A 16375-nucleotide genomic window follows, 5' to 3' on the forward strand; every position below is an offset into this window, starting at 1 on the left:
GTGAAGGGATGCAGAGCAATAGAGTGGTAGCTGGCCATTTTTTTCTGGGTATGAGTAAAACATCTATTTTTTCAGAGTTTATTATAGGACAGACAGTTGATAAGCAAGTACATAAATATATTATTATTAGAGTAGTCAATAATAATGTGAGCCTGTGGTTTGTTTTCTCTTGGTGGTGGGGATTATGCATGAATAAGGAAATGTTAGAAACCTCCAAAGCAGTTTTCCAAAGCCAACTCAAGTATAATGAATGCTAAGATTCTGTTAAAAGATACAAAAAATTTTCTAAAAACTGTGACTAATGGGGCTGGGGTTGTGGCTCAGTGGTAGAGTGCTTGCCTAGCATATGTGTGGCACTGGGTTGAATTTTCAGTACCGTATATAAACAAATGAATAAAATAAAGATCTACCAACAACTTATAAAAAATGTGATTAATAACAAAAGGTGGGCCTGGGGATTTAGCTCAGTAGTAGAATGCTTGCTTAGCATGTGGGAGGCCCTGAGTTCATTCCCCAGCACTGAAATAAAGGTATACAGATGGAAGAATTCCAGCATGGCATCTGTGGAACCTCTCGCCAAAAACTAGTTTGGATTTTTTTAATTAAATCATCCATCTATTAGTACTAACAATATCTGGGAAGTGATTTGTAGAGAGAATGGGGGAGGACATTCTAAGTGGGAGGAATAACATGATAGTACAAAAGCAAAAGACAACAGTTGTTGGGAGCACAGCAAGTATTCCAGATTGGTTTATTTGAGGTTGAAAATACAGACTCAAGATATAATGTACATGACAACTAGAAAAGGGCTGTTGAAGAGTCACATCCATATTTATACCAGAGAAAGACCTGAGCTAGAGAATTAAAGGGACATAATGTATAAACCTTTTTTTCTTGGTTTTCTCAGGTCTTTCAACCCACATCTACATTATTGTTTTTTCTCCCTTACTCTAGTGCAAAGAAGTGAAGTTTAAACGCAAGAGATAATCACACTTTTTTTGTGTGTGTGGTGCTGAGGCTTGAACCCAGGGCCTCACACATGTGAGGCAAGGTCTCTAACACTAATTATTGAGCTACATCCCACACTCAATAATCACTTCTTCTGGTTTTTATTATTATCTTAGTTGTCCTCTTATTTTAAACTAATCAAAATTATGGTCTGATTTAGTTCTTCTAAATCATGTTGCAAAGTAGTACACTGTATGTAAGTTTATTCATTTGCTGCTATACATTTTGCTTTGCACTTAGAAATTCAGGCGTTGTGTTTTCTTTAATTTTCTGAGGGTTACTATTTTTGTACATTGGTGCATAAATCTTGAAGTGTAAGGCCTTGCTGTAAGTAAAGACAGTAACAATTTACTTACATTTTAATATTAAGAAGTTATGTAGCTAGGATTGATGGACCATTCATTTCTTCTTTATTTTTCCTACAAAACATTGTAGTTTTCAGTTTTCTTCAGTTGCCTCTTAGTAACTAAAGGTCACTAGTTGCTTCCCTAAAAAAAATTCTAAATCCTTTAATGAACAAATATTATTTCAGTTAAGGAAATGTGGAAGAGAGAGAGAGAGAGAGAGAGAGAGAGAGAGAGAGAGTGTGTGTGTGTGTGTGTGTGTGTGTGTGTGTGTGTGTGTGTGTGTGTTACTCCAGTTTTCAAGTAAATGCCTTTAAAATAATGCCAGGAGATGGAAAACAGGATGAAAAAAAATTATTTTTATTAACTGTTTTCCAAAGCTCTTAGTATAAAGTTGGCAGCTTCCAAAATGTCAACTGTGGCTATTGGATTATTTTAAAATAAACATTCACAGTCCTGTTTTAAAGACTTAGATCTGGTATCAAAAGTAATAGAATCAGGAAAACTCATAACCTCTGTTGAGTGCACTACTTTCTCTTATTTGATTATATTTCTTACTAAGTATATTGGCAGATGACTAATTAGTGTGTTCATTAATATTTAATGAAGTTGAGATTATAAAAAATTCAGTAAAGGAGTACTGGTTTGACTTTGTAAGCATGAAAACTTATGACGAGATAAATTTTATCTGCTGTAAGGTTCTAGCAGTTATTACTATGGCCAAAATTTGTAATTGAACATTTTACTTAGAATGAAATAAATCTTGTTTGTACTTAGGAAGTTCATTTACATGACTCCTTTGCATCTACAGCAGTATTGTTTTACACTGTGCCCTCAATCTAGAAAGAGCCACTTGTCAAACTAAATTACACTTTAGATGTGTACTAAAGTAGCACATTGACAGTGAATACAGCATCTTCAAGCCGTGACTGTTTTTTTCTTCTACTTTTGTTTTTATTTGATTTTTTACTGATTTTTTTCAAGCTATGGTTTTTAAATGGTGTCTGCTTCAATACTAAGCTCTTGGTCCTTCTTGTTCATCATTATCATTGGTCTCCAGCACAAAAGAAATGTTTACAAATTTACAAATGTCCCAGAGTAAAGTGGACAATTAATGCCATAGAATTGTATTCTGCCATATAATAGTAACACTGGCTGCAAGGTAGATTCATCTGAGGGCCTTTTAAACCAAATTAGAGTATTTATGGATGAAATGATATTATGTCTGAGGTTTTATTTAAAATAATCCAGAAGGTATAAATGAAAGTGTTGATAATTATTAAAGCAGGTGATAGGTACATAGAAGTCTACCATGTAATTAAATTTTTATGTTTGAAAATTTTGTAATACAAAATTAAGGAAAAAATAGTATATACAGGTCCTACCTCATATCAATTAAATCAGAATTTGGGGGCTTCAGTATTTTTAAAACTTAAGTTTTAAAAACTCCTCCAAATGATTCCGTTTTCTAGTTTAGATTGATAATCACTATCTTGGAAGATAAAAAAATCAAGATTCAGAAAGCTGGATAGGGCTGGGGTTGTGGCTCAGCGGTAGAGTGCTCGTCTAGCATGTGCAAGGCACTGGGTTCGATCCTCAGCACCACATAAAAATAAATAAATATTGTATTGTGTTCAACTACAACTAAAAAGTAAATATTTTAAAAAAATAAAAAAGAGCTGGACAAATTGGAATGTTCAGCTGAAATTGGTAAGATGAAATTTAAATGGGTACATGTAAACTACATTTTAGTTTTTCATAAAAAGTTGTCAGAACAGGTCAGAATACCTAGGTTGGTGCTTATGTTTATCAAAAGGGTCAAAGTATCTCTGATCACAGTTTTAGTATGATAATATGAGGTAGTGGCCAATAAATCTAGTATAATAATCTTAGACTGTATTAGAAGAACTATGGAGCCCACAGTATAAAACACCTGTTTTTGTTCAGACCTTATCTGATATTCAGGTTTGAATGACACATTTTAAAAGAACCTTTGACAAACAAGTACATTAAGAGAATAGTGTAAGAAATAATAAGAGACTTGGACAATCTCATAATCAGTTGAAAGAGCCTGGTATATTGTACACTAGAAGAAAAGAATAAGAGAAAATAGGATATCCATATTCATAATATTTGAAGACCTATTACATTCAATAGAGTATATTTTGTATTATCCTGAGGTTGCAACGAAAAAGAATTTTATTTATCTTAACAAAAGCCTTCCTTTTCCTTTTTATTTATTTATTTTGACAAGTAAACATGGCTGGCTTTGTTTTTCTATCTTAAGTGTTAAAAAGTACCTATTGTAACATTTTCAAAAAATATGTATAAATACAAAAAGTATTGATCATCCATGATCTCAATGCCTAGAGAAAACTGCCTAATCAGGCCTGGCTAGCTAATGTGTGAGGCCCACTGCAAAATGAAAATTAAATCTCCTTGTTCAAAAATTAAGACTTTTGTCAGGCATGGTGGCATACACCTGTAATCCCAGCTACTTAAGATGCTGAATCAGGAAAATTGCAAGTTTGAGGTCAGTATGGTGAAACTTAGTAAGACCCTGTCTTATAAAATAAAATATGCAGGAGTTGTAGCTCAGTAGTAGAACTCCCCTTGGGCTCAATCCCCAGTACCACACACACACACACAAAATTAAGAATTTCAAGACAGTAACAGCAGAGCATTAAGCCATGTACAGGGTCCTTCTCAGCACTGGGCCCTATGCATAAATCATAAGCCCTAGAAGTTATCATATTTTGATATATAAATATTTCCATAGTTTTGAAAAGATTTTCTAATTAATAGAAATTCTCACCAGTGTCATAGGCTGCCTTGGGAAATGTAAAGTCTGGAGTTACCCAAAGATAAAGCTAGACTTTCTGTCAGGGATGCTGTAGAAGAAATGAATGTGATGAAGGTTGGATTACATGAACTGTTGGCATATTTTTCTTCTCCAAAGTCTACAGTTCTTTATCCAGCCTAAAAAATGGTGCTTGAACAATAATTGTTGTTTGTAAAAAAAAAAAAAGTGCCAAATTTTTTAAGAAACATAGAACCTGTATTTTTGTTATGTTTCTGTGACATTTAATAAAAAGTATTTCACATCAATTATGGGGGTGAGTCTCCTCAAGAAGGTGGTGGTTTTAGTCAGATTTTGTGTCTCTGACCAAAATACCTGACAAGGACAAATTAAAGGAGGGAAGGTTTATTTGGGGGCTACAGTTTCAGAGGTCTTGGTCCTTTGACTCAATTGCTCTGGCCCCAAAATGAGGCAAAGCATTATGGGTGAAGGGTCCAGTGGAGGAAAGCTACTCAGCTTATGGCAGGGTTAGGAAGCAGAGAGGGGTGGGTGGAAGGGGCCATAGGGAGATGCACCCTTTCAGGACATGTCCCCATGACACATCTTCTCCAGCCCAACTGCCTACAGTTACCATTCAAACTAGGATGGTGTGATTAGGTTATAGCTCTCATAATCTAATCACGTTGCTTCTTAATATTCCTGTGTTAACACAGGAGCTTTTGGAGGACCCCTCATATTCCAGTCATAACAGTGGGTGTCACTTGTAATGGCAAGATGCTACCAAAGTTTCATAGACCTTTACCAGGATCTAGAGCATTGATTGCTACCTTACTTAGTTATAGTCAAAGGCTGATTTAAATTGATATTTTTAAAATCTCTTGTTCTGTTATGCAGTGGACAGACAGTATCTATACTCTTCCCAATTCAGTATAGCCATAGGATTTCCCAGGTGCAGGCTGGTTCGTGACCTTGAATAATCAGGTTGTTAGATGATAAACCTCTCTGTATATGGAAAAGCAACCCAATGTTGTCTGCTTATCTTCTTGTACTTTTATAACAACATTGGCACGTATTAATTCCTGAATGACTTGCAGAGAGTTGATGATGATTACAGCTTAATGAGCTGGAAGTGTTCCCTGAGTGACTGGAAATGTATTCTTATGCTAGCTTCCAAATTATTTGTTGCATAGTTTATATTAACTGCCTACTTTCATGCACTTACAAAAACTGAACATTTTCCTTTTTTACATAGTCTAATGCCCATATAATCTTGTAAACATTTCTGCTGCAAAAAAATGGCCTTTCTTGCCAGTGATTTTGACCACCTTATCCTCAGTCTCAAAACTTATCAGAGTACTAATTGTTATATCACTCAGGAATGATTCCATGCCTCCTCACACTTCCACACTGCCACTGTTGTCTTTCACCTGAGCCAAATTTTTATTTACCCCTTTGTTTTTTCTCCTATTCTTCTAATACTACTTTTTACAGTATGTGTGAATACAGAAATAGGTGTGAGCTAGTTTTGTTACAAATCGTGTAAAATAAATAAATAAATGGTTTTCCTTATAAATTTGAAATTTTCTTTTTGAAACCTTTTTTTAGAATTTAAATTCTTGGAAGAGAAAATTATCAACAGCTAAAACTGTCCAGCTTTAATTTGAAATTATAATTCCTTTATATTGACAATTTTGTCTATATATTTATATACACATTTATTTATACACACTTGGTTCAATTTTTCAACCTAGAGACATTTACCTCTTTTAGCTTTCTTTCATTGTCACTCTTTTATCTTACTTTTTAATGTTTTCACTCTCTTGCCTTCTTGTTGAGAACATTCTCCTTTTCTCCACTTCTTTTTTTTTTTTAAAGAGAGAGTGAGAGAGGAGAGAGAGTGAGAGAGAGAGAGAGAGAGAATTTTTTTTAATATTTATTTTTTAGTTCTCGGCGGACACAACATCTTTGTTGGTATGTGGTGCTGAGGATCGAACCCGGGCCGCACGCATGCTAGGCGAGTGCGCTACCGCTTGAGCCACATCCCCAGCCCCCTTTTCTCCATTTCTTGACACTCCATTTCAAACACTTTCTCTTAGGACACTGTCCATATATGTTAAGTCCCATTTGTCTTTTCCTTGATCAAATCTCCAGTTTCTCTCAGTCACTACTTAACCACTGAAAGTGATAAGGTTATTTTTCCTTTTTTCCCCAAATCCTTCAATAATTCTCTCATTATTAATTGATGTATCATCATTTCCTCTGTCCTGCCTCCTCATTCCTGTTCTCTCTTCCCCAAATCTTCCTTTTCTATAATACTTGTTTGGGTCTTCTGATTTCTGTTTTATAAACAAAATTTTCAGTTCATAATTTCACTTTCTTTTTTTCTTTTCTTTTTTCAGTGCTGAGGATTCAACCCAAGGCCTTCTGTATGCTGGGCCAGAGCCATAGCATTGAGCTACATCTCCGGCCCATATCCTAACTTTTTATTATCACATAACTTCTTTTCTATATCATCTATATGTTGCCTTTTCAAGTATTTTCTCTCTTGATACTTTGTCCCCATTCTCAAAATACTCTGTCAGATTTCTAACTCATAGCATGCTATATTTGTGATCCATTTTCACTTTTTTTAAAAATCTATTCCTACATCCACTCTTTCTGATCTTTTTAGCTGAGCCAAATTTCCCTTTATCTCTTTGTTTATCTTCTAATCCTGTAATTTACTTTCCTCTATGCTTATAATAACTTTCTATCTCACATCTATCAACCTACATATATTCTCATTTAAAGTTTACTTGAAATCTTAACTCTGCTTAAGTGGGAAAAGAGCCCAAAGCCTGATTTATATATTTTTTCAAAAATCTGTATGCTAAATTAAAGGGAAACACCTCATGGAGTAAAATCAAAATCCAAAAATCAAAGCTTCTGGGAAAGAAAGTAGATTTAATATGTCAAGGCCATCCCATTAACTTTGCTTAACTTTGTTCACAATTAAGTGAACAAACTATGTCCTTATTGTGCCCAGCATATGTTGAAAGTTAAGGATACAGACCCAGAGGTAGAAAACATGGTTATTGTCCCCAGACCTAATAATCTAGATAAGGAGAAACAAATAATTATACAACTTAGAAAGTAGTTGTAATAACCAGTCTAATTACCTAATGCTAGGTTGTGTAATGTGGAACTGAAGCGTTATAAGTGTTCAGAGAAAAGGAAAGCATTAGTGCTTGGGGTTGCTAATGAAGATTTCATGTGGGAAGTGTGTCTTAAAGAAAATATAGAATTTGGATTAGCTGGACTTGAATAGAAGAATTTTGTTAGCATTACTTAGTAAAAAGATATTTGTTTAGCAAAGACCCTAGGGGGAAAATTAGCTATTAGTTTAAGAAAATATCAAACTTTGTTCTAGGAAGTAGCAGGAAATATAATTAGATAATTAAAGTTGGACTAATTGAGTGAGAGCCTTGAATTCCAAATAGAGGAATTACAAAATGTTAAAAAGAAAATCCCTTCATTAAAGTATTGTTAATCAAGGTTTTGTCTTAAATATTTAAGATTTTCTTAAATAATAATACATTTAACTAATATTAAGTGCTTTGCTGTGTACTAAGCATTGTCCTAAGTGCTTTATATGTAATAATTCACTTAATCTTTACAGCAACCATTTGTGGTAGGTTCTTTTTTACTCTCCTTATTTTATAAATGTGGATAAATGCAGGTACTCGAGTGGACACAAGTAAGTGACAGAGGCAGGATTCATATACAGGTAGTCCGTGGTGCCCAATTTTATATTCTTACCTATTATACAAACAACCTTGTGGAGGAGGTGTATATAAATGCTGCAGATACATTGTGAGAATTGGACAATTGAACTGAACTTACTCGATAATAGAAAGATATTTTTCTCAAACACTACTCATATTAGCACATGATAATCTTTTCATCCCAAATATATTTTTTTCTTTAAAAACATTATTAAAAGGCTCTTTGGGCTAGAAAAGTTGAAAAACAAATTCATTACTTTTGTCACATGAAGTGGTATTGATTTTATTTGTCTCTTGGAACATTTAGTTTCAGCAATCTTTCTATTACAACAGGGCTTCTGGTTGGGACTCTTGATTCAGTCTTGGACTCTACTGCTAAAGTAGCTCCATTTCGCATCTTACACCAGACACCAGATTCTCAAGTTTACTTGTCAATTGCATGTGGTGAGTATGATTTTTAAAATGTATTACTCAAATTGAGTAAGGATACTAAAAAAACTGAATGTTCAAATTTATTTCTACTCCTCAGTTGTTTTGAGATTTAGAAATTAGTTAAGTGTGCAAATCTGCTTTGGGAGAGTATTAAGATCTCTGTTTATTTAAGGATAAGAGAATATTAGGAATTTTTAAATCTAGTGATGTTAATCCCCAGCACTGCAAAAAGGAAAAAAAAATCCAGTGATGTAAGAAACTAGAAGCATGTGATCCAACAGTGCTGATTCTGAGCAGATTTTGGTCAGTACTACTGCTGGATGATTCATTTTTTCAACTTATTTCTGCTTCATTCAACTGTTAGAAAGAAGGAACCTTCCCCGTGAAATATTTATTTCATATATTTCATTTCTAATAACTCAAATGAGGAAAATGTGAAGTTAAATATGATCCCAAAACTTAAAGCTTGTCCCATAAAGAAGTATAAGACTGAAAAATTGAACCTTTTTTTTATTCATACACCTACTTTCTCAAAAAAGGCATCATATCCTTAAAATGTGAATATTCTTTCCTGCTACATATTCTTTCATGCTGGGGTAGTTCAGATGTTTCCACATATATATTGTGGGTAGGAAAGGAATTGTGATAATTCTTTTTAATAAAACAAGTCAAAATAAGTTTTTAAATACCCACAGTGACAGTTTGTTCTTGTTTTTTGATGCTATTGTATTGCTGGTCCAAATTAGAATCTCAGATTTCTAGATTTATGGCCTTTTTATGTTGAAGTACTGCCTTTTTTCTTTTTTTCTTTTACTCTTCTCTTCTAATATAGATATACTTTTAAAAAACAAAAGCATATGAATTTCTAGACATGTCATATGTATGAATATACAACGTATAATTAATTTTTGTCTCCTGGTTCTTTTAAATTGAATGCCACTTGAACTAAATAACGAGGACATTACAAAAATTCTATAACCTCAACTCTAAATCTGATTGGTTGAAATTATTTAGAAATAAATGTCCTTTCTACTTAAAAAAATAAAGGATGATTATATAACATATTCTCCCAAGTTAAGCTGATGCAGAAATATAGTAATTACCTATGAGTGAGCGTTCATGTACATAAAAGATCAAAATAAAGGCTTTAAAATTTCCTCATGGCTCTTATTTATAGATCATTTCTTGGTATGGCAACTTTAGTAACATGATTGCAATTATAACTGAATTTTAGAAAATAAACAATTTGGCAGTTTCAATAACTATTTTAATGTGTCAGTCTCCATATATTATAAAATTTTCTAGCTGGGTGTGGGTGCATGCCTCTAATCCCAATGATGCAGGAGGTTTAGATAGGAGGATCGCAAGTTTGAGACCAGACTTAGCAACTTAGTGAGGCCCTAAGCAACTAAGCAAGGCCCTGTTTCAAAATAAAAAATAAAAAGGACTGGGGATGTGGCTCAGTGGTAAAGCACCCCGGGTTCAATCCTTAAAACAAAAAAATAATATTCTAAGAGGTCAAGATACTTATTTTTTAATGATATTTGTATTATCCTTGATTCTGGGAAGACCTTAAAGGTAAATGGGGGTAAGGGGAGACTGATAGACATTGCTAAAGCAATTTAGAACTAATATTTAATCTGATTTTCAATAAGTCACCTAACACTGATTCAGTAAGTCACATGAATTTAACCTTGCTACAGGTTTTCTAACCTCATTCATGAAATTGCTGTAAGTTTACTAAGTTATTTAACATATGGGGTAACTGAACAGAGGTTTCATAAGTTGAGTGGCCACAGTTGAAATCCACATTTACACAGTGTTCCTAGGATCATCATATGCATGCTGTTTTCAGCCATACAGATGGGCAACATATGCTAGTTGTTATTTGAAGATCAAGGATTAAATTATGTATGTATATTTTCTGGTATTTTATATGTCCTCAAAAGATAATAAGCATCAGTTACTGTTATATTGTTTACAGAATTTTATATCTTTTTTGTGTGAGCTATAATTAATTTTTCCCCTTTCATTATATATTATATTATTTCTATTTATAATGATAAATATATTCATGCCCACATATAAAGAGGAAATAGAATTAATGTAATACCTTTATTCATTTATGACTATCATTTCTTTTTTTTTTTTAAGAGAGAGTGAGAGAGGAGAGAGAGAGAGAGAGAGAGAGAGAGAGAGAGAATTTTTTTTAATATTTATTTTTTAGTTCTCGGCGGACACAACATCTTTGTTGGTATGTGGTGCTGAGGATCGAACCCGGGTCGCACGCATGCCAGGCGAGCGCGCTACCGCTTGAGCCACATCCCCTGCCCTATGACTATCATTTCTGAAAGTGAACAGATACATTCCTTTTAAAGTAAGCTTGTAAATATCAACAGCCATTTTGTTGTGACTTCCCTTGAGTCATATTCTCTTATGTTATTAATCAGGAGCCAACAGAGAAGAAATAACCCAGCATTGGGATTGGTTGGAACAAAATATCATGAAGACCTTATCTGTGTTTGATTCAAATGAAGATATTACTAATTTTGTACAAGGAAAGATACGAGTAAGTGGTATAGATACATTTTGTAAATGGAATACTAAAACCTTTGACCATCTTTTATGAGGATCAGAAGTTATATGGAAGATCATTCTCTTTTTTTTTTTGTATTTTTTATTTAGAGACAGAGTCTCACTGAGTTTTTTAAGGCCTTGCTAACTTGCTGAGGCTAGCTTTGAACTCGTAATCCTCTTGCCTCAGCCTCTGGAGCTGCTTAGATTCTAGGCATGTGCCACCATGCTCAGCTGGAAGGTCATTCTTTTACTAGCACTTTTCAGGATTGGTAGAACCACACGTATGATTGCCAGAATAATGCTTAGGAAAACTAAAGCTGAGCTGGAGGTATACCTCAGTGGTAGAGTGCTTGCTAGCCTAGTATGAGGCCCTGGATTCCATTCCCAGCACCACCAGAAAAGAGAGAGGGAATATTAATTGTAAAGCCAGTGGTTTGTCATCGATGCCCATGTAAGTATTTTTAATGATATTTTCATTTTAATATCTCTTGAGTTTACAGTTTGAGTAAAACCTTTGTTCAAAAGAAAATGAAAACTTTTTTTTTTAAAAAGGAATTTTCCTATATAATCACAGTAATATGTTTTTTTTTAAGAGAGAGCGAGAGAGATAGGAAGAGAGAATTTTTTTAATATTTATTTTTTAGTTTTCGGCAGACACAACATCTTTATTTGTATGTGGTGCTGAGGATCGGGCCAGGCAAGCGCACTACGGCTTGAGCCACATCCCCAGCCCAATGAAAACATTTAATACTTTTTTTGTGGTAGCTTCTTGAGGCATTAGAAAAAACCTAGTACAAAACCAAAAAAAAAAAAAAAATTCTGCTTACCTCTGTCCTAAGGAAAAAAAAATATATATATATATATATATATAAATAAAATATAAACATATATATTTTAAAAATTCTGCTTACCGCTATCCTAAAAGAAATTATATATATATATATATATATATATATATATATATATATATATATATATATATATATATAGTGTGTGTGTGTGTATAACATTGTATGTAACTATATGGATATGTAACAATTGTATTCAATCAAACATATAAAGTTTATTTTTTGTACATGATGATGAATTTTTAAGAAAATATTTTGTCTCCTCTAGGGATTAATTGCTGAAGAGGGAAAACATTCTTTTGCAAAAGAAGATGATCCTGAGAAATTTCGAGAAGCCCTTTTGAAGTTTGAAAAATCTTTTGGTTTACCAGAGCAGGAGAAATTAGTGACCTATTATTCATGTAGTTATTGGAAAGGACGGGTTCCTTGTCAGGGTTGGCTCTATCTTAGTACCAATTTTCTGAGCTTCTATTCTTTTTTGTTGGGATCAGAAAGTAAGTGGTTTCTGTTGATTATCACGGTTTTGAATTTGCTGGCTGACCTATTAACTCTGTGGTGGTGTTAGGTTATATAAAAAGTAATGAGATTGACATTAAAGGTAATTAAACTGTACATCAAAAAGTTCTCTTCATCTAGAGAAAGAATCCTTATAGGACTGGTTGCTTAATATAGGAAGCTTTTAGAAGTGTTTATAGAAAGCTTCACATATTGTGAGAAGTGAATGAATATTAAATCATGATGGCAATCTGGCATCATTATAACTACTTTCTTTCCGTTGTTATAAATTACCTGCTTGCTTCATTCCATGTTTTAATCCTTGTTTTAAACATACAATATGAATCTAGTAGCCATTGTACTTAATGACCCACCCCTCACTTTGTAGCCCCAAATAAAAATCAAACAGTACTGTGTGTAGTATATGTACAGCTTTTACATCAGGGATTATATAATTAAGTAATTATATAAAGAAGCATTGAAATATCAAATCAGAAGCATTTTAATTCTTTAAAATTATCTGTTACTAGAATCACCAATTATTGCATATTCATGGTGATGTTTCAAGTTTTTAACTAATCTGGAACTCAAATATTTTAGCTGTTCATAGCATTTTTCAAGTGGTTATTATTTGAAAAGGCCTGATTTATGAGCATAAGTTAATATTGAGAATTTAATCATGCCTACTTACAATTCTTATTTGCAGTAAAACTCATTATCTCCTGGGATGCAGTCTCAAAACTTGAAAAGACTTCAAATGTTATACTGACAGAGAGTATTCATGTATGTTCTCAAGGGGAGAATCACTACTTTTCAATGTTTTTGCACATTAACCAAACCTATCTTCTTATGGAACAATTGGCAAACTATGCCATAAAGAGACTTTTCGATAAGGAAACATTTGATAATGACCCAATCCTTGATGATCCTCTACAAATTACCAAAAGGTACTCAAGGCTTAATATTCGTTTCTTTAAGTATTGTTTGTAAGAATAATAGCATTGATTAACATTAAAAGTTGACTGTTATATTATAATTTTGATTTGGAGTTGATCATGGATGTGTTTTTGTATGAGTTTATTCATATGTATTTTCACAAATTATTTCATTCTCTATGAAATTTAATCCAAATAAGGAATAGAAGTTAATTTTTGAAATTTAGACAGGATTTTTCTGGACTGTTTCAGAAATGTAGAAATTTGTGTGTATGTGATTAGTCTAACTTCAAATTTCTCTGTGAGGAGTTTAGATGATTTCAGGTCTGAAATTGGTTGTTAAACTTATTGTTTATTTTTTTTAAATAATCATTTTTATATTATAGACAGCATAATATTTTCATAGTACTGGAATTGAACACAGGACATGCTAGGCAAGCCTTCTACCACTACATCTTCAGCCCTTTTAAAATTTTTCTTTTGAGAGTCTCACTAACTTGTCCACCCTGACCTACAACTTGTGATCCTCCTGCTTCAACTTTCCAAGTTGAGAGTGCAAATGTGTGCCACCACAGCTAGCCCAATAGCATGATTTTTTTTTAATGAAGAGGCAAGTTAATGTAGCTAGTGATGCATGGGCTTTAGTATAAAAATAGAGCAATTCTTAGATAAGTCATACACTTAGGATCTCAGTTTTCTCATCTTGTCTTTTCTATCTTAGAGGGCACTTATGTGGAATGAATTAAACATTTGTTAAAGCACTTTGTAAAATAAAAAACAATAGGTAAATAATAATCATTATTAGTGCCTAAATCAGAAGTATCTGACATATAGCTATTTGCCAGTAGATTCAGTTTGCTGATACTGAATAGAGCCCTTTCATTCCTGCTCAATACTCAAACAGTTGACTGGAAGAAGCTTGCCAAAGTGTAGGAGGAAGGGAGAGATTCAAGAAATAGCTTGTGCAACCAGTTTCTAGAAAGGAAGATGAAGGTAGTCTGTATGGGAAAGAATAAGAGTAACCTGAGCCAAAGTTATATGCATACATCAGAATATCCCTAATCAAGTACAGTTGTTTCTTTTGAATATTTCTAAACCATTACTAAAATCTAGATGCATAAGGATTTCTTTGTAAGACTGCTTACCTTTCTGGAAATTAGATTAGAGGTGAATTTTTTAATACCTTATTGCCAAAATTAGGTCTCAGTGTACATGATTTATAAATAGTACTCTATAGGATTAAGAGTCCTATTCATGTTATATTTTAGTTGGACATTTGCTTTTTAGTTTTTTCCTTGATTGGCTGCTATAAATGATCTTTTTAGCCATTTTGTTTCCCTTGAAATTTTCTATAGAAGGTCTTCTATTAATAAATTATTCATTATCAATTTGTATTTAAATAAGCTATAGTAAAATCCATTTTGTCTGTGTATTTTTAAGAACCTATTGAAGAGCTGGGGTTGTAGCTCAGTGGTAGAGCACTTGCCTACCATGTGTGAGGCACTGAGTTTGATCCTTAGCACCACAGAAAAAATAAATTAAAAAAAAAAGTTATTGTGTCCATCTAAAACTAAAAAAAAAAAAAACATTAAAAAAGAACCTATTAAAAACCTTATATATCTAAATCTTTATTTCTAGAAAGTTGAAAAGAACAATAATTGATAGCTATAGTCTCCAAATCACTTTTTCTAAAATGGAATGTCTTTACTGACTCTGCTTATTATTTTTACAAATATATATTACTTCTATAATTAATCATTTTATTATTGTGATTCTGAGGATTGAACCCAGGGCCTCACACATGGTAGGCAAGACCTCTACCACTGAGCTATATCACCACCAGTGACTATTTCTATAATTTTAACAATACAGAAGCATAATAATATTTCTTAGTGTGTATCCATCCAGTCCTTTATATATATATATGGTTAGTTAGTTTTAGGAGGTTACAATATCTTTATTTTATTTTTAAGTGATGCTGAGGATTGAACCCAGTGCCTCATTCATGCTAGGCAAGCACTCTACCACTGAGCCACAACCCCAGCCCCATCCATACAGTCCTTTTAATGCATTATGTTTTTTAAACACAATACCTTTATTTTATTTACGTGGTGTTGAGGATCAAACGCAGGGCCTCGCACATGCTAGGCGAGCGCTCTACTGTTGAGCCACAACCCCAGCCCCAAATGCATTGTTTTTTTTAGTTTGAAAAAAAATATATGAATGGGACTGAACGTGACATAGTTTTTTCTCTTACTATAATATGTCACAGACCCCTTTCTGTTCATATAAATGAACCACAATCATTCTTTTAAATAATAGTGAAGTAACCTGTCAAATTACAATTTACATAATTTAAAAATTAACATGGTTCCTGGTCATATTTGTCAAGATTATTTTGAAGACATGTTAAAATACCGTATTCAAATAGTATATGTGGGAAGGATGAATATAGTTTTAACTTGTTTGGATTTGAGTTAGAGCTTTCATAATTTACTTATTACTCCAGATGGCATTACTGCTTAGCACAAGTATTTAGTGCCCCTAGGAAAATTATGCTATTGAAAGCAATTGCTTTTTTTATTTATATATTTATGTATCAGTTAACAAGTCATTTGTATTTATTAACTACTATTCCGTGCACAACCCTATACAAGCAATGTTGTTTTAGCCTGCCTCTATTTGGGGTATTTTTAAACATTGGTTTAAATTTCCATTTCACTTAATTTCAGTACTATTTCAGTACTTAATTTCAGTACTTAAATTCAGTACTATTCAGGACTATTCTTACTCTCTAAATATTTTTTTTTGGGGGGGGGAGGTACTGGGGATTGAACTCAGGGGCACTGGACCACTGAGCCACATCCCCAGTCCTATTTTGTATTTTATTTAGAGACAGGGTCTCATTGAGTTGCTTAGTGTCTCGCCATTGCTGAAGCTGGCTTTGAACTCGTAATCCTCCTGTCTCAGCCTCCCAAGCCACTGGGATTACAGGTGTTCGCCACCACACCCAGCTTCCTCTCCAAATTTTGATGCCATAAATTTTCTTTTGTTTGAAATGGGTAACTCTTGATTTTCTGATGACCAAATATGTAAATTATTGTCTGCTGAGAATGGTTTTAGTCAAGTTGCATATTATGAATATATAATAATATAATGATAGTCTTCCAGC

The 16375-nt window shown here is 33.2% G+C and overlaps 1 protein-coding gene across 2 annotated transcripts in view; it reads left to right on the forward strand.

Annotated features, from left to right (window-relative positions):
- Window positions 1-16375, forward strand: part of TBC1D8B (TBC1 domain family member 8B) — a 73195-nt gene that overhangs the window by 8024 nt on the left and 48796 nt on the right. For both annotated transcript variants that reach the window (XM_081278380.1, XM_081278381.1), the window contains exons 2-5: window positions 8250-8360; window positions 10799-10917; window positions 12042-12267; window positions 12975-13215. In XM_081278380.1, the coding sequence (XP_081134506.1) occupies window positions 8250-8360; window positions 10799-10917; window positions 12042-12267; window positions 12975-13215 (697 nt within the window). The remainder of the gene's footprint in view (window positions 1-8249; window positions 8361-10798; window positions 10918-12041; window positions 12268-12974; window positions 13216-16375) is intronic.

The sequence above is a fragment of the Spermophilus citellus genome (genome assembly GCF_964194105.1).
Source record: "Spermophilus citellus genome assembly, chromosome: X".
NCBI classification, from domain to species: Eukaryota; Metazoa; Chordata; class Mammalia; order Rodentia; family Sciuridae; genus Spermophilus; species Spermophilus citellus.